Source organism: Thunnus albacares, chromosome 20 (genome assembly GCF_914725855.1).
Source record: "Thunnus albacares chromosome 20, fThuAlb1.1, whole genome shotgun sequence".
Lineage (NCBI taxonomy): Eukaryota > Metazoa > Chordata > Actinopteri > Scombriformes > Scombridae > Thunnus > Thunnus albacares.
This window is the reverse complement of record NC_058125.1, coordinates 26302631-26322600: the sequence shown is the minus strand read 5'-3', so window position 1 is coordinate 26322600 and position 19970 is coordinate 26302631. Positions and strand designations below refer to the sequence as shown.

General features: G+C 38.8%; 1 protein-coding gene across 1 annotated transcript; it reads right to left on the bottom strand.

Annotated features, from left to right (window-relative positions):
- Positions 1-525: 525 nt before the first annotated feature.
- On the bottom strand, positions 526-19955 carry LOC122970883 (hydroxycarboxylic acid receptor 2-like). Its single transcript, XM_044337232.1, has 3 exons — positions 17573-19955; positions 15696-17057; positions 526-3063 (listed from the first exon to the last, which is right to left on the bottom strand). The coding sequence occupies exons 2-3, from the start codon at positions 16071-16073 to the stop codon at positions 2386-2388; spliced, it is 1056 nt and encodes a 351-aa protein (XP_044193167.1). The 5' UTR covers positions 16074-17057; positions 17573-19955; the 3' UTR covers positions 526-2385.
- Positions 19956-19970: the final 15 nt, after the last annotated feature.

Genomic DNA, 19970 nt, shown 5'->3' with positions numbered 1-19970 from the left:
GGGATTTTGAGAAACCAGGCGATCTCAAACTTTTCCATGTCGAGGACCTCCAAAATAAATAGACCACAGACCCGTGTTTGAGAGGATTCTGTCTGAAAAAATCCCCTCTAAGAAGGTACATTCCCTGGAAGTTAGTGTAATATAAGTGAAATTAATCCATTTAGTGCTTTTGCTGGGAATCTCTGCAGCCCTCTCAAGGATCCCTGGTGGTCTTCAGATCCCAGTTTGGGAAGCATACTTCTAAACAACTTGAAAGCCACATTACCAAGTGGATAAAATCAGGGATGTCACAATAATCAATACATAGATACCAAATCAATACCAGCAGTTATAAAATAATACTAATACCAGGTTTTTTTTAATTATAATTGGTATCAACACCTCACTCAATAATTCAGTGTTTTTATTCTAATATAGCCAGAATGAGTTTGTTTAAATGCTAAAACACTTAAAGTTTTGGTCATACCTACAGGATTGCAAACCAACATGAGAGCACATAATCACACAGCTGTATTTTTTGATACAACATGGTAAATGGACTGCACTTATGTTGCGCCTTTCTAGTCCTTCGACCACTCAAAGCACTTTTACACCACAAGACGTATTCACCCATTCACATGCACATTCACACACCAATGGCGGCAAGCTACCATGCAGGGTGCTGGCGCAGCCATTGGGAGCAAATTGGGGTTCAGTATCTTGCCCAAGGACACTTCGACATGCAGAGGAGCTGGGAATCGAACTGCGGATCTTCCAGTTAGTGGACGACCCGCTCCATCTCCTGAGCCTCAGCCGCCCATGACATGTCATACAGTTCCTCTGATTTGAAATGACTGTTTTTTGGGCTGCTTTGCTTTCTACTTGAAGGCTACAGGCCAATATTTAATATGTAACTGTTATTCTAACGCAGCCTGTGTGCTTAAATAATGAAATGCCCTAAAATTCCTGTTCAGTTGTTAATGTTTGTAAAAAAAAAAAAAAAATTTAGTAAAGGAGGTGGCTGAATGGGATTTCTGGCTTTGCCATAGTATCAAATCAGGGGCCTTTCTCAAATCCAAGAATGCAAAGAATGGACTTGTGTCCTTGGGGAGAATGTTCTTGCTGGTCCTTCTTGGAAGAATGAATGGAAGAACTCACAAGGTCATGAGCACACTGAAAGCTCCGTTGACAGTTTGAGACGATGCGTTCTTCCTGGTATTGCACAATAACCCCAGCACAGAGGCCACCCGCAGTCCTCCAAAATAACTTTATGGCCCAAAACAATTGATGTTGTACAATTTGCTAAGCTCAGCTGATTACTTCACAACTGTACACTAACAAAGTAATGTCTATTTATAATAATAAAGCAACAGCTGTCCCCTTTCATACTACTTCTGTTGTTTTTTTTTCCACAAAGTGCTTCAAAGTTTCACAAGCCCCTAATTTTCTGTACATCATGAGCCAACGGCGGGGAAAAACCCCTGTAAAGCCTATTGTTTGTGGTTCACATTTGATTTAATGAAGAATAAACGATCAAGGTAAAACAACTATTGAGATAAAAGATGAACCAGGCCGTCGGGAACTACTTTACTGGGAAGCAGAACTGGAGGCTCCTGAGCTGAGGAGGCGACTTAAAGTGAGAAGAGCCAGGATGAGAAGGAGGACAATAGAAAGGTGTTGTGCTATTTTAGCGTTTCCAACCTTTTTGGCTTTTGACATCTTACAAAAAGCAGTGTGTAGACGGGGTCACAAATGTCCATTCTGAAATTAAAACTGTGTAACATGTAAGTATACTGTACAGGCCCAGCAGAAAATGTAATATATAAAATATAATATATTACATATTAATGCTATGACTGATTCCCAAACACTTTCATGGCGTTTTTCTGTTCCCCCATTGCGTCTGCTTGCCGAGCATGGTCGCCATTTTGTATTGACTACCCTACAGAGAGACAAAGAAACTGCATCTGGACTGCTCACATGTGCCACCTGGTGGTTGTTGGTGAGCACTGCAGCAACTGGATATATTATTTCACCCTCCTTCACTGCCGCTGCAGAATTACCGCGGAAAACATATCAATTGAAATGAGTGACATCTGTTAAGTATAATATTTCCATTTGATGGAATGCTGCAGAAATAAATTAATTAAATAATAAATAATAATTAAAACACCCATCTGTAATTTGTTTAACCACAGAAGTTTGAAGGATATTTACAAGCATAACTGAGTTTGGATCTAATAAATGATGAATGACTGAAAAGCTAATGTATTTACAAAGTTCACAGACATACAACAAAGCTTCAACAGCATAAAAAAAGCTAATGAAACATGCAAAACAAGCAGACAAGTCAGTGCAAAATACTAGTCCTGCATGATCCAGTCATTGTCTTGGAAGAAAAGCTTATTACATGGCTTCATTCCCTCTGTCAGCCCTCAGGGGTTTCAGTTCCTTCTGTATGACTGACTGACTTTCAGTTGAGGATGCAGTCATCTCAGCGTCTCCTGCGTCCTGACTGCAGCGCAGGAAACAGGGAAGCAAGCTGCAGAGCGCCTTCTTGAACATGGAGCTGGAGAAGATGTATAAGATGGGGTCTAGAGCCGAGTTCAGGAAGTTCAGCCACAAAGACACAATGGTGAGCCGGATGAAAGTGTTGAGGGTGTCACAGTCCGGCGGGTGATACGAGCGGATGACCCTCAGCCCGATGGTCGTCACCGTGGTCGGTAAGAAGCACACTATGAACATGGCGACGATGGCGTTGCACACCCTCATCGCCTTGCGCACCTTTTCAGGTTTTCCCATCTGCCGCTTCATCAAGAAGCTGGAAATCCGGATGGAGCAGAACAACAGCATGGCCAGCGGGATGATGAACTCCAGCACCGCCAGGATGCGGTGTGTGGTGACCAGGGTGGTGAATGAAGAACAAGTGAAGAATAAGCACTGGCTTCTGTGGTCGTGGACCTCGATGAAGTTGTTAGCCAGTATGGGAACCCGAGGAATGATGACCAACAACCAGACAAACACTAACACGTATACAGCCTGTCTCTTGGTCATACGGCTGAACCGGTGGTGAGGATGGACCACCTAGAACAAGAGGACAGAGATGATCATTTGCCTCAATTACAGCAAAACTGTCAGTGAGCTGATGTTATATTGTCATTTCCTGGAGGCCAGAGTTTCATTGAGTCACAGTCACAGTCTAAATTAACAATTAGTGCCAATCCTAAGAATCAGTTGCTGGGTGATCCAGGCGTATTTTAATGGATTAAAATAAAGTCAATCAGATGTTGATCCTTTCTTTACTGTGTTTGGTTCACCTCAGCCCGCTGATGTTGCTTTCACTCTAGTCTCCTTTACAATAGCTATTAGCAGTTCCTGTTTGCAGTGTAGCCAATGATGTACATACAACTATCACTAGATTACTTTGATACTGAAGAAAACATTGTGAAATATGATGATTCTCAGGCAAGTTCTGCCACAACTTGAAACAATATCAACTTGTTGAGGCATGTCTTTGCATCAGTTGCAGCACACTTGGTGAAAAATACCTTTAGTATTGTTTTTCTTTGACTTTGCCGCCTCAAAATTTGCTTTGTGTTCTTTCTGAATTCACAGTGAGGACAGATGATGTACAGGTTGTACAGCAAATTTGTGATTTCTGATTTTGGGCTATATTAATAAAATGTACTTGACTTGTCATGTGATCACACAGGATAAACTCATCACTTGTTGGTGCATTCAGTTTTTCATGCTTATTTTTTAAAAAAGTCCTCAAAACTACCAGCAAACCAGTCAGTCGACATTGTTGAGGGTTTTGGTATTATGCTATAATACAAATAACCTACTGAAGTGTTCAGTATGAAAACATTTTAACAGCATTTTCGGGTTTATCAGAGTGTGGACAATAATATAATGTGTATACTTCTGTCCTCACCTTAAAGTAGCGGTAAATTGCCAACACAGTCATGAGCGCGATACTGGCTGAGCGGTTGGAAAATATCAGGAAGAGGCTGATCCTGCACAAGCCATCACCAAACACCCAGTGGCCTCTGAGAAAGTCGTCGATCCTGAGAGGAAGACTCACGAGAACCAGGAAGTCGGCGATAATCAGGTTGAGGAGGAACAGGTTGTTGGGGTTCCAGGTCTTCAGTTTAAAGCAAAAGATCCACAGAGCAACTATGTTTCCCAGCAACCCCAGTATGACGGTGAGGACTGGTAACATGATCGTACCCTCCAGTTGTAAACTGACTTGTGGGCATCCACTGCCATTGCTGCCTCCACCACCAGGGATCGGTGTCGTGAAGTTTGAAATGGTCATGGTGAAGTTTTCGTTATACATAAATTATAAATTAAATTATGCTATTAATATAGTCCATCCAAAATAGACAAATCAATTTAATGGAAATTTTTGGAAAGACAAATGAGACAGAATAAGTATGAGAAAAACAGTTGTATGACTTTAAGAATTTGCCACTTCCCCCTTTTCAGCCCTCTTCCCTATTTCTTTAGAGTGAAATCTGTGTGAAAGAGAAAAAAAGAGAGAACATTTTCATTCGTGCATGCAACAGTTCCACTTTTTTTTAGATAAAAAGTGGTGTGACACAAGAGCATATTGCTAAAGTATCTGAAAAGCATTTTAATAAATAATAATAAAACTATTAAATGGCATTAAATGGCAAACTGAACCAGTAAAGTCTTAATAAAAGTTGGTTATCAGAATGACATATAGTATATTTTTATTTTAAAGTTTTCAAGACACACTACAATTGGACATTTTGGATTTCAAAATCCAAATTCCGAGAAAATATAACTGTAAATATATAAGAGGAACATAGTCTATCGCAAATAAACTTGAAAATGTCAGCAGTACAGCAGTCAAAGTCTGGTCTACTCTATCTACTATTTTCCCAAAGTCCGCAGTAGAAAACAGTGCAAGAAAATAGTATTTTACTACATCAACTAAACTAATGCTGAGAAAATAAGCATTTGAAAATGTATGTATAAACTACACATGTATGAATCTTTTCATCATATGTACTTTGGCATGCTGCACAAAAGGTTTCCCATTAGAAAAAATAACTTATTATTACTCATGTAGGTTAAATATAATTGTATGTAAATAATGGATTATGTATAAATGTAATGCAATAAGTTTAGCATTTAATACAGTAAATATACAGAACTCACCAGTCAGCTGTGTGTGATTCATATCACATTGGAAGAGGGAATAAAGTGATGTATGACTTTGGTCTGGTTATTTATGTCTCTCACAAAACAGTTGTGCAAGATCACACATCCTGAAGTCCATTTCTCAAGATTTTCTCTCATTAGCCAACAGACAGACTAACATGCAGCTAAAATGTAAAATATCTGTAATGTTGGCTGCTAACTTTTGTCTTAGCACATGGTTAAACACCTGTAATGTTACGTGCTATAGACAGGTTTCACGTTGCCACAATGTCATGGTGGCTAATATAATAAGAATAATAATAATTTTATTTGTGTAACACTTTTCATACAAGAAATGCAGCTTTAAGTGTTTTACAACAAAAGAAATTACATCCACCAAGTGCTTCACATGAAAAAAGGCCTATCAGAGTAACCAATGAAAGGAGCGGACTGTCTATTCCATCCTCGCTTCCAAAGTCTCATAAGTCAATTCAAAGTGAGTGAGTACTGAGCAGTTGCGAGCACATAAGGAGAGACAAGCTCATGCTCCTCACAGCCCCGTGCTCGCAGGACCGCATTTGTGTACACGGAGCAGAAAAGTTCTCTTGTGAGGATGGTTTTCTGCTTCAGTTACGGTTCTATGCGTTTCTATCACATGCATTCGCCTGGTTTCTATGTGCGTGGGTTTTGAAACTAATTAAACTCCGTAGGCCAACTACCTTTTTAAAGCTCTAAACAGCTGAATTCTGTTTCTCCTCATTTACCAAAGATCTTTTAACACACAACCAAGAGACATTATCACATCACACCTTTTATCCTCTGCACACATGGCTCCAAGAATGTTTTAGAAATGATTTTAAGATCTTACTGACTACTTTTAAGGCTCATCTTATACTCTCTCCTTGCTTTATTTCTGATCTTTTACCATATGAGATTGTATGTAGTGTGAGGAAATCAGTGTGGCTGAGTCGTAACATCTTTTAAATCGCTTCTTTAAGGGGACATATCATCCCTTTTGTAATTAAACATGGTAAACATGTTGGCAATGTTATTTCTACTTCCTCCTCATGATGACATCAGATTGTTCGCACAATCCAACTGTTGCTAAGGTTGTTCCACGGGTCGTCTATTTGCATATTCTGGATCTGATTTGGGCTCTAACAGGAAAGAGAAGTTATATACAAAAACTATTGTTTCTTTAGCCTCCTGAACTGCTGTTAGTCTGCTGAGGGGCATCTTCTGGAAGCTGGCCAATCAGCAAAAACAAACAAACAAACAAACAAACAAAAAATATGCAATGGTATATCAGTAAAGCCCCAGAATATAAATATAGACCTGGAAATGTGCATGATACGTGATGAGAGCTTTTCCTGATTTTCCTTAAGCTTTTATTTTCTGTAAACTGTCTTTTATTTCTGTTTTTATTTCTTTATATATTTTTTAAATTTTCTGTTGTGACCTGACCTTGACTTGTGAAGTGCACACTGCTCCTCTACCATGATGTGTTGACCTTACTCTGCAAGTTTTCACATAGTGAGGGACTTGAGCAATATCACATGAGAGGGTTTCCTTTCCTGTCATTGCTGGCATGACAGTGATGACGTCAGGAACGAGACGCTCTTAGGAAAAATGGAAATCCTCCTTGGAAATAATTACATCATCACACAAGCTGTGTGCACTTCAGCAGAATATGGTTGCATGACAGCCACCCTCCTACCACACAAAACCAACATTTAATAAGCCTACACATCTCTCTCATACACACGCAAACACACCACAGCGTGCACACAGCCAACATTAGTGACGTGCATATTAACGACCGTTTTCCCAAATAAAGTAACATAAACAACAGTGGCAGCAACGGTGAGAATAATATCAGCTGGCACAGTGGCTGTTATTAGAGGCTTCTTTCATTTAATCCTTCACATTCCAACACAAACTGAATAGGCAGGTTTGAAGGGTTTATTTCCTCAGAAATGTTTTGTGAGCCCTGTCACCAAACAGCAGTAAAACACATATTTTCAAGTGAAAAAAACATGGTTACTGGGCTTTAGCCCTTGAGGGTTTCCTGTTTCAACATGTTTCCTCAAACATCAGATGAGAAAATGCAAAAGGATGTTGCATCACATCATCAAGTCACGGAAACAGAAATGATGAACAGAAATATAATACGACTTTATCTTAGAGCCTCTACATGAGAATGACTATTATGATAAGTCAACCAGGCTAAACTAAGGGGGGAAAACTCACAATAAAAAAAGGCTTTTATCTTCAGAAAATAGTTCTTTATGATAATTTCAGATATCAGACATATGTAGTGGTGTAAAAAGGTCACTATTGGTTGATTAGTTTTTCATGACTGAATGGTAACTTATCTTTGTCTTCAGTGATTTTCTGCAGGATCAAGGGCAGTTTCTTTTCATTGGTCTCGGAGTATGGATCTGAAATAGACACAGAGTGTCTGGAAACTGCGCCACTTTTCTTGAATCTTCAGAAAATGCAAATGCATTCAAATTACAAATTGGTGGACAAAGCACATGAGTCAGTGGTTTGGCACACAGTGAACTGCAGTAAGAGCCTAAAAATAGTGCCCAGCTTTCTATTAATCAACTGACAATCAACTCTGAACGGAATCATGATATCCCCACAGATTCCCACCCCTGGAAGTAACAACATTCATTAATATATATTTGTTACCATTTTTAAAGGTGTATATTTACAGTACCAGACATATGTTTGGACACACCTCAAGTGTGTCCAAACTTTTGACTGGGACTATATATATATATTATTATGTTACAACTTTCTGTCTGTTCATCACATCAGAATAAAAACATCCAATAAAAATTTGGTCACACAAAAAAAAAACAAGGAAAAAGGAAGAAATGAAGCAACAGAGCACCAGAACAAATTGAGATCTCTCACCATGTAGATACAGAGCAGAATGTCCACCAGGACGGAGGTGGTGAACATCTTGTGTTGACAGTTCTTCTCTGTGGCTTCACTGTCAGCATCAACAACTGAAATGAGCAGCGTGGTTTGAGGTTCCACCATTATAAATGTTGCGGAAAGCTTGAAGCACGTGTGTGAGAAGCAACAGGAGAGGGGCGGGTCACACACTCCAACACACACAGTCACATACAGTTTCCATTAACTTAGAGGACATTACATTAACTTATATTCATTTCCTGGAGACTTACCATAACCTTAAATCCAGTCTGCATCCTAAAATTGAATGATTTACATTATGGGGACTTGAGTCTTGTCCCCATAAGAAAGGAGAGTCCCCAGAATGTGATTGTATAAACCAGGGGTTCCCAACATTTTTTGGTCCGTGGACTGTTTTTATATTGATTATGTGTGTGCGGTCAGGGGGCATAATTGTTATGTACACTCCATCAGGGCGACAAGATGGACATTAGATGTGTTTGCTTTTTCAATTTACGCATAATGAAACCTGAGTGGAAATGCTGAAAATTTGAAGAAATCTTAAAATATTGTATAAACATCAGATCTGTGTGGAGCGATGAGGAGACTGTAACCTTCCTCATGTTGGGACTCACTAGGGGACCACATGTTACACAGCAAATCCTGCATCCTTTCAGCTTTGGAGCCAAACCCTTCTTAGCCTGTTTCCTCCACGGATTCACCAGCTAAGAAGCAGCACACCACAAAGCATCTCTTTCTTCATGGACTGGTAACAACTGGGCATAGCCTAGCAACATAGTGAAGCATAGCATGGCAAAGCAAGAATGTTTAACTTAATCAATGTACTGTACATGTATTGATTTGGCTAAGGTTATTCATTGAACTATCGTTGTGATGTCCTTGTTGTTCATAGTCAGGTTACTGCATAGCCACACTGCTAGGTTAATGACAGCATGCTTAACACATATTACACCTAGTAGTAACTAGTAACTAGGCCTTGCATGCAACTAACCTCTCCCTAACCTGGCACCTTGATCCTACATCAATTGGTCTTGAATAGAGAACCACACAGTTAAGAGGTTTAAAACCTAGTTTTGCAAACAAGCAGCACATGTGGTTCAAGACACCACATGGTCTGGCCTTTTATCTCTGTGGTTCCCTTTGTCAGCCAAATTGTCGGCATGCCATGTGCTCAGTCACCAGGTGACTGCAGCCATCTAGCCACTGTCCCCCCCCCCCCCCACACACACACACACTTGTATATAGGTACACTTAGCTAGACTATCGATGGTGATAACAGGGGGCAGGATGGCACCCTCCAGTTGACTACAGACTGGTGGGCAGCCACCTCCGCCGCCGCCTCCATCACCAGGAATTGGAGTTGTGAAATTTAACATGGTCATGGTGAAGTTTTTGTTATCTTTAGATATCATTTTGACAAATTAAATCTTAAAATTGTGTTTTTAGTTAGTCTAAACAAAATAGAGAAAATTGGTGGAAATTTGGTGGGAAATTTTGGAAAGACAATCTAAAAAAAGAGATTATTTTCAGGTGCTTCTATTAAAAACAGTTGTGGGTCAGGTGACTGAATAAGAATTACGAAAACAGCTGTTACTTTATGAATTTGCCACTTCCCCTTTTCAACCCTCTTCCTTATTCTTTAGAATAACATCTGAGTTAAAGAGAAAAACAGAGAGAAAACATTGGTGTTTGTACATAACCCAGTTCAACTTTTCCACAGATCAGATGAAAAGACATTCTGTGGTAAATCTGTGCCAGCGGTGTGACACAAGAGCATATTTGAAAGTATTTGAAAAGCATTTTAATACATTACAAATATTAAAATAAGTAATAATAAAAAACATGGCCATTTTGGATTTCAAAATCCAAATTCCAAGAAAATGTAACTGTAAACATAAAAGAGAAAAATATTTTATCACAAATAAATTTGAAAATTTCATACAACAGTCTAAGTCTAGTCTTTACTATTTTTCAAAATTAACATTAGAAAACAGTGCAAGAAAATAGTATTTTACTACAACAACTAAGCTAATGCTGTGAAAATAAGCATTTGACAATGTATGTATAAACTAAAAATGTATGAATCTTTTCATGATATGTACTTTGACATGTTGCACAAAAAGTTTCCTATTAAAAAAGTAACTTGCGTAACAAGGTTAAATATAAATGTAATATATATAATATAAAATGTAAATTATGGATTATGTATAAATGAAATCCAATATAAATAAAACTATATGTAAGTTTACACATTAAATATGCAGAACTCACCAGTCAGCTGTGTGTAGTTCATATCACATTGGAGGACGGAATAAAGTGATGTATAACTGTGGTCTGTGTATTTATGTCTCTTAAAGGAGGATGTTCCTGTGTCGTCGATTTTTATCACGCTTGCATATCAAGCAGGCTTGAAGACAGTTGTGCAAGATCAGATAGCCTGGGTGTAGTCTATTTCTTGAAACATTTGACATTTCGGTGAATTTAGAAGTCACTGAGCACAACTAATGAGCATTTTACACCAAACAATTGAGATGACGGGAACATGCCACAACTCTAGCAAAACTTTTGATTTTATTCTGACAATGGAAGATAAAAGCCACTGACACATAAAAAAGAATTCATACTGAATAATAATGATAATGATAATAATAATAAAACAAAATAAAAACGAGGTGTTAAAACATAGAATAGGTAGAATGTATAAAATCAAGTAAAATATAACATTTTAAAAGAAGTGCAGTTTTGAATAAGTGTGAAGCAGACTGAGAGAAAATCTAGTCAAATGCTAAACTGAAGATAAGCTTTTAGCTTTCTATAAAAAATATTTAACGAGCTGGCTTCCCTGATATCTATAGGTAGTGTGTTCTATAGTTTTGGTTTGTAACTGACAAAGGCTGCAACCCTAACTTTCTTTCGGCTGTTGTTAGGAATCTCCAATAAACCTGCAGCAGATGATTGCAGTATTCTTGAAGGCAAATAGTTAACAAGGGGGTTAGCAATGTAGCTTGGCCCATTAAGGGCTTTGTATATAAGGAGGAGCCAGTGCAATGAAGCTAAAACTGGATTAATGTGTACACTGTGTAGCACCTCTCTCCTCTGGTTTATAGCTGAGCTGCATGGTTTTGAATGAGCTGAAGTCTCTCAGTGTTTTTTTTCTTTTGGGAGGCCAGTAAACAGTGCCTTACAGTAATCAAGTCGGCTTGAAATGAAGACATCCCAGCCCTCCATGACACCCTACCAAGCCCAAGTAGCTTCAGTCTCCAGCAGTGTAAAATAATATAACATATAATAGTCTCATAATATTAGAAAACATTGTTTCAGCCTTGTCATCTAGGAATCCCTTTTGAACCAAAAATTCCCTTTTAGTCTTTGTTAAGGTTAGGTTGGCATCAAAAAACACATAATGCTGATCAGAAATAGGTGGTTCAAATACTGAAACATTGTTAGTGTTTAACCCTGTTGTCATTACCAAGTCTAAAGTGTTACTATGCTGATGAGTGGCATAATTTAGATGTTGGGTGAGTTCAAAACTGTCCAGTAAATTTATAAGCTCCACAGTTTTGGAGTCATCCTCTTTATTAATATGAATGTTCAGGTCTCCGTTCAGGATTAACCATCGTATCTAGTGACACTAATTGAGATCAGCTCTGAGAATTCCTAGAAATAGTGATGAATATTTTAGTGGCCGATACAATGTAATGATGAGCACTGACAATTCTGCTTTGAGCTCAAGAATGAGATATTCCAATGATGTACATTCTCGGAGGACAAGCCTCTATTCGTGTTGCTACAACAGTAGTGCTGTTTAGCAAGGTCTCAGCTAAAAACATACAATGCAGATTATTTTCAATTATCAGATCATTAACCAAAAAAGCTTTGTTAGCCAATGATCTGACATTAAAAAAAGAGCTAATTTCAGCTATAGGGATTCTGTGATTGGAGTGGAGACTGGCTGTGGCTGGACATTGACAACTTTAAGATTACTCAGACAGGTACTAGATGGTTTGTGATTGCTTTGATGTGTTCAACCATGCCACTGGCTATTTAAGATGACTGGTATGTTAAAGGAAGCGGCATGGAGTCTGTCTCATCTCCGATAGACACCTGAGTGGTGATGTCTGTGGATCTTCCTGGGGATCGTTGGGTCAGCTTTAACTGACTCCTTGACTGGTGAGTGTTGTGGATGGGGGGCTGGGGGTCATTGGGTCATTGATTTGGACAGACACATCCTCTGAATGCCAAAATATTGAAATTGTCAATAAACTTTATCCCATAGGTGAAGCATGCTAATGTCAGCCATGTACTCAAGCCAAGGAGTCTGCTAGAAGATTCCCTTCCTTTCTTCCAAGTTGGTATTGGTCCAGAAAAGAGTAAATCTTGAGATTTATAATCCTCAGTTTTTCCAGTAGCAGGGGAAAAAATTTTTTTTTCAGGATTTCAGAGCTAGTTTTCTTTTGCAGAAAGTCAAAAGACCCAATTATAACTTTGATATTACTTGGATGTGTTGTGAGGATTGCTGGCAACAGCTCAGTCAGTTTCTTGACAGATGTGTCATCTGTGTCTGATGTATTAGATCTTCAGTCTTTACCATTTTTACATGCTTGGTTATAGAATCCTCAATCAAAATAGTGCCAGAATCACGTGGGGAGTTAGCACTGTTTGTTCTGGCCCTTGGATTAGCTTCCCTATGTTCAACATGGTTAGCAAGCGTTCTTCTGGCCCTTGGCATAGCAATGGTTTTGGGGCTATTTCTTGGGTTTTAATTAGTCTTAGTTCTAGTTTTATCATACATTTCATTCCAAATCTGTGAATCATACCTGTTGTGCAATGACAGTTCAAGTGTTGGAGTGACCATTGGTGCCCTCCTATTTAATTTCCTGCTGGATTTGCCTCTGTGGTGGACGACATTCAATTCAATTCAGTTCAATTCAATTTTATTTATATAGCGCCAAATCACAACAAAAGTCATCTCAGGGCACTTTTCACATGGAGCAGATGTAGACCAAACTCTTTAATTCACAGAGAGAGAGACCCAACAATTCCCCCATGAGCAAGCACTTGGCAACAGCAGTAAGGAAAAACTCCCCTTTAACGGTAATCATTAAAGGGGAGTAATCATTTCGTTTATAAGAAATATATAATATATATATGTAATAAGAATGCCTGTTATAATTTCCTAGAGCACAAGGTGACTGATTCAAAAGTCTTGGTTTGTCAGATCAACAGTCCAAAAACCAAATAACTTCGGTTTACTATCGTGTGTGATACAGAAAAACTTTAAATATTCACATTTGACAAGCTGCAAACAGCAATTTTTTGTCATTATTGCCAATTTTCTATTAATTTACTCTACCAGAAACCAAGCCTGAGACAGAAAAATCACAGATCCGTTGATGTATTTCTAATATCTGTCCACTAGATGGTGCACATTATCCATCATCATCTATTATGAACTAATGAGTACAGGATCATTTAACTGACATGTATTGAAAGAGATGTTCAGGCTGGTCAGTGATAAATGCCTCACTGCAGCTTCCTCTGCCATTCTCTCAGTAAACCTGGACTCGTTTTACCTCTGAAACTCTGCAGGACTCACAGCTCAAACTAACTGACCTTTCTAGTTCCAGTTCAGATAAAAAAAACTTTAAAAAAAATCTTATATCTTCAATCAAGTGCTAGAGCAAGATCTGATTCAAAATATTTATGTGACACTGCCACTTCATGTGTATTTTTCTAAATTTCCGAAGTGTTTTGAGGGCAGTTTAAAATTTTAAAGGTTCAATAAATACATATAATATAAACACACATCTGTAATTTGTTTAACCACGTAAGTTTGACGTATATTTACAAGGATAACTTAGTTTGCATTTAAGAAATGATTATAATTGAATATCTAATGTGTTTACAAAGTTCACAGATGTAAAACAAAGCTTCAACAGTATAAAAAATATTGATAAAACACACACAACAAACAGACAATTCAGCGCAAAATACTACATAACGGATTTTTACTGCATTATCCAGTCATTGTTACTGAAGAAAAGCTTATTACATGGCTTCATTTCCTCTGTCAGCCCTCATGGATTACAGTTGCTGCTGGGTGGTTGATTGACTTTCAGTTGAGGATGCAGTCTTCTCTGCGTCGCCTGTGTCCTGACCGCAGCGCAGGAAGTGGGGAAGCAAGCTGCAGAGCGCTTTCCTGAACATGGAGCTGGAGAACACGTACAAGATGGGGTCCAGAGCCGACTTCAGGAAGTTCAGCCCCAAAGCCACGAAAGTGAGCTTGGTTAAAATGTTGAAGGTGGCACAGTCCCACGGGCGGTACGAGTGGATGACCCACATCCCGATGATCGTCAACGTGTTGGGAAAGAAGCACACCATGAACACAACAACGATAGCGGTACAAACCCGCATTGCCTTGCGCACCTTTTCAGGTTTTCCCATCTGCCGCTCCCTCAGAAAGCTGGAAATCCGGATGGTGCAGAACAGCAGCATGGCCATCGGGATGATAAACTCCAGCACTGTCAGGATGCGGTGCATGGTGATCAGAGCGATGTGTGAAGAACAAGTGAAGTATAAGCACCGGGTGCTGTTGCCCTCAGTGCTCTCAGTGACCTCAGTGTGGTTGTTTGTCAGCATGGGAACCCAAAGACTGATGACCAACAGCCAGACAAACACTAACATGTATGCAGCCTGTCTCTTGGTCATATGGCTGAACCAGTGGTGAGGATGGACCACCTGGAAAAGAGGACAGGGATGATCATTTGCGTCAACTACAGAAAAAATGTGTCAAAGAGCTGATGTTATATTGTCATTTCCTGAGCCAATGTGATTTTATTGAGTCACAGTCACAGTCTAAATTAGCAATTACAGATGTCCCGAGCCAATCCTAAGAATCAGTTGCTGGGTGATCCAGGCGTATTTTAAAGGATTAAAATAAAGTCAATCCGATGTTGATCCTTTCTTTACTGTTTGTTTCACCTCAGCCCGCTGATGTTGCTCTCACTCTAGTCTCCTTTACAATAGCTATTAGCAGTTCCTGTTTGCAATGTAGCCAATGATGTACAGACAACTATCACTGGATTACTTTGATACTGAGGAAAACATTAAAATGTGATGATTCTCAGGCAAGTTCTGCCACAACATGAAACAACATCAACTTGTTGAGGCATGTCTTTGCATCAGTTGCAGCACACTTGGTGAACAATACCTTTAGCATTATTTTCCCATTGACTTTGCCGCCTCAAAATTTGCTTTGTGTTCTTTCTGAGTTCACAGTAAAGACAGATGATGTACAGATTGTAAAGCAAATTTGTGATTTATGATTTTGGGCTTTATAAATAAGAGTGTACTTGACTTGTCATGTCATCACATTGGATAAACTCATCACCTGTTGGTGCATTCAGTTTCATGTTTATTTTTTAAAAAAGGCCTCAAAACTACTGGAAAGCCAATCAATCGACATTGATGAGGGTTTTAGTATTAGTATAGTATAATGTAAAATAGATGACTTACTGAAGTGTTACAAATATATTAACAGTATTTTTGGGTTTATCAGAATGTGGTCAATAATACAATGTGTATTCTCCTTTTCTCACCTTAAAGTAGCGGTAAATTGCCAACACGGTCATGAGCGCGATGCTGGCTGAGCGGTTGGAAAATACCAGGAAGAGGCTGATCCTGCACAAGCCATCACCAAACATCCACTGGCCCCTGAGAAAGTCATCGATCCTGAGAGGAAGACTCACGAGAGCCAGGAAGTCGGCGATAACCAGGTTGAAGAGGAACAGGTTGTTGATATTCCAGGCCTTCAGTTTAAAGCAAAAGATCCACAGAGCAACTATGTTTCCCAGCAGCCCCAGTATGATGGTGAGGATGGGAAGCAGGATCACGACCCCCAGTAGAATACTGACTGTTTGGCATCCACTGCCATTGCTGCCTCCACCACCGGGGATCGGAGTTGTTAAGTTTAACATGTTTTTCGTTATACTCTGATATTATTTTGACAAATTAAATCTTCAAATTGTGTTATTAACTTTAGTCTTATCAAATCAGACGAATCAATTTGGTGGAAAATTTTGGAAAGACAATCTAAAAAAGAGATTATGTTTAGGTGCTTCTATTAAATACAGCTGTGGGTCGGGTGACAGACTTTATGAATTTGCCTCTTCCCCTTTTCAGCCGTCTTCCTTATTTCTTTAGAATGTAATCTATGTGAAAGAGAAAAACAGAGAGAACATTTGCATTTGTACATGAACCAGTTCCACTTTTCTGCAGCGATGTGCCACAAGAGCATATTGCTCAAGTATCTTTAGAGTATTAATAAAAGTTGGTTATCAGAATGACATATGGTATTTTTTTAATTTAAAGTTTTAAAGACACTCTACATTTGGACATTTTGGATTTCAAAATCCAGATTCCAAGAAAATTTAACTGTAAATATATAAGAGAAACATACTTTATCACAAATAAACTTGAAAATGTCAGCAGTACAGCAGTCAAAGTCCAGTCTACTCTATCTACTATTTTTCCAAAGTTAACAGTAGAAAATAGTGCAAGAAAATAGTATTTTACTACACCAGCTAAACTAATGCTGTGAAAAAAAGCATTTGAAAATGTATTTATAAACTAAAAATGTATGAATCTTTCCCCCATATGTGCTTTGGCATGTTGCACAAAAAGTTTCCTATTAAAAAAAGTAATTTGTCATGACTCACGTATAACAAGGTTAAATATAATTATATATAAATAATGGATTATGTGTAAATGAAATCCAATAGAAATAAAACTATTTATAAGTTTACTAATACAGTTTAATACAGTAAATATCCAGAACTCACCAGTCAGCTGTGTGTCATTCATAACACATTGGAGGAGGAAATAAAGTGATGTATGACCTTGGTCTGTGAATTTATGTCTCTCACAAGCGGATGTTCCTGTGTTGTTGACTTTCATCACCCCTGCATGTCAAGCAGTTACTGCACTTTATGACATTATAACGTGTATGATCAGAAATCCTGGGTGAAGTCCATTTCTCAAGACATTTGACATTTGGGTGAAGTACTATTTTTAGCACACTAAGCACAACTAATGAGCACCTTACACCAAACGATCAAGATGATGGTAACATGCCACAAACTATATTCTGACATTGGAAATTTGTCTGCGACAGTGAAATTGTTTGAAATGTCTTTTGGTGTAAGGCCGGCATAACTTGTTAATAACTGGAACTTGTTTGTCTTAAAAAGACCACTATTTAGCTCAAATGTAAAATATCAGCAATGGTCACTGCTAACTTAAACCAACAGGACATTTAGGTCAAATGAAAACTATCAATGATGTTAGTATGTCTGGTCTTTAACTAGCCAAAAACAGTTCATGTCACTCCACTTTTCATGACTCTCCACTCGCTCCTTGTTGCTCCTCACATTAAATTCAAGTCACTAAAGCTCCAACTAGCACAACACCCACCTACCTGAGCTCCTTCAGCTTAATGCACCTTCTTGTTCCATACGATCAAGTGACGACTCACTGCGAGGGAGAAAATCTCAATCCAAACTCTTCTCCAGTTTGGTCCCTTGGTGGTGAAACAAGGTGCTGAACTCCATTATGTCAGCAGGCACATTCCCCCTTTGTCCTCAAAAACCAAGACAAAGACCTACCTCTTCCAAGATTATTCACTTAATATGCTCTTTCTCCATCTCTCCATCCCTCTTAGGATCTCTCTCATAAAATCATTTCTGCTAGTGTAGAGGCTTCTCCTTGATTGACTGTAGTTTGGAGTGTACCTCATTTGTACATCATCATTGGACAAAAGCATCTGCCAAATGAATAAACATCAATGTTAGCTGTTAACTTTGGTCGATGTACAGGCTAACATTATAGTACCGTGTTAGTAACGTTAGCTGATAGAAGCCATTCTATCGGTTAGATGCTACCTTTATCCATTAAAAGCTAATGTTAAGGTAAAATGAACAAGTGTTGTAACATTACTTATTTACTTTGTCTAATTAAAGAGGTACTGCACACTAAACCGATTTTTGAGCAGTAAACTTAATTATATGACTGTACTGTAATGAAACACACTAATGCTGGTGTTATTATTGGCACTGATACCAAATTGATAAAAACTGGCACTTTATGGGTTGAAAATGGCTCAACCTGTCATCTGCTGTTTAAAATTGGCCCCTGAAGAGGCTTGGCCAATGCTGTCGTAGAGTCAACTGTTTGGGAGTTCTCTACGTCATGAAATGTATATAAATGGTAAAGTGTTAACGCCCATCTCCCCCAGGCCTGCGCTCATTTTCAAATATATACTGATCAAGACAGTTTTAGCTTCAGCAGCTAACAGGAGTGCTGGCCTGCTGGAGAAAATCTCTCCATCTGTGAATGTCTGCAGGTGGAAACACTGCTGGCAGCCACAAAAACAACAGACATCTTCCTTATATCTTGCCCTGCAATCACGGTGTAACCAGAAACTATCTGTTCTGTCTGTCAGCTGAAACTGTCCCCTGCTGGAGCAGCTCCACCTGCTGTCAGACAGGTCCAGTAACGACTCCAGTTACACTGCAATTTAACATTTTGAAACAAGAATTTACCAGCTGATAACTGCACGAACAGACAGTTGGAGAGTGAAAGAGCTACTGGACGAAATGGGAAATGACTTCTGGCCCGTTTTAATGTTGTTGCACGGTTTGTCTTCTTCTCATTATTATAATTATGTGTCGCTGAACAACTCCTGCTCTCCTGCCTCATTTAGCCACACTACCACCTTTCCTAACCTCACCCCCTCTCAGCCGCTTGCCCAGTTTTTAATATTTTTCAAAATTATGCACTTAGGCTCAGACCTGGGGGTGAAGTTACACTTTAAGGCTTGAAAAGTTGTAAAAACTTCAAGAAAGATTGCTGGTAATCATAGTCATCATACAAGTCAACGTAGAGCCACTGTTGCTCAAACTAAAGTGACCACCGTCACAGAGAATAAGTGATGAACAGTCTCAAAAAGCAGGAGTCTGTGACAGAATTTCAGCTTTGTTTAGTTAGCGTTTGTTCACTGTGGCAATGTTAGTATACCCTAACATTATTACAGCAATGCTACCTGCTAACTTTAGTCATCATAAAGGCTAACATTCAGCTAAAATGTAAAATATCAGTAATGTTGGCTGCTAACTTTTGTCCTAATACATGGTTAAATACCTGTAATGTTACGTGCTATAGACAGGTTTCACATTGTCACAATGTCATAGTAGCTTATATAATAATAATAATAATAACAATAGTTATAGATATTTTGAAATACAATTTCTACTAGTAAGAACATTATTGTGGATAGCTTTAATTACCATTCTGATTAGTGAGAATACAATTTTGATTAGGAGAAATACTATTCTGGATATCTAAAATGTAATTAAAGATAGGAGTGTGGTTCCATTAAATATTAAAACGGCTTGCCATATAACCTCTGCTAACCATGGTAATTAGGCTTTAACTATTGAGGGTTTCCTGTTTCTACATGTTTCCCCAAACTTCAGATGAAAACATGCAACAGGATGTTGCTTCACATCATGTCAAGTCACAAAATGATGAACAGAAATGTTCCACCACTTGTGGCCAAAACACCATGACATGATGCTCCCTCCAAGCCTGCACTGGTCATCTTTTCCTTTCCAAAACATTCCTTTGTAGCTAACACCCACAGCCACATCTTCACTTTTGCCAGTACTCCACTCCACCTCCCAGTAACAGCGCACAGTGAGCTCCTCTCTGCACATAACCTGATGATAGTAATCGAATCTCTGTGGGAGACCAGGATACGACTGCTTTGCTCCATGTCGCCTTCTTGTTGTCCTCACACAGAGTGAGTTCGATGTTTG

Bases quoted from the DNA above. Each gene is read 5' to 3' on its own strand.
- LOC122970883 (XM_044337232.1), bottom strand. From the start codon at position 16,073: ATGTTAAACTTAACAACTCCGATCCCCGGTGGTGGAGGCAGCAATGGC. The intron at 3,064-15,695 runs GTGAGAAAAGGA...CTCTTGTTCTAG, and splicing joins CAATTTACCGCTACTTTAAG to GTGGTCCATCCTCACCACCG.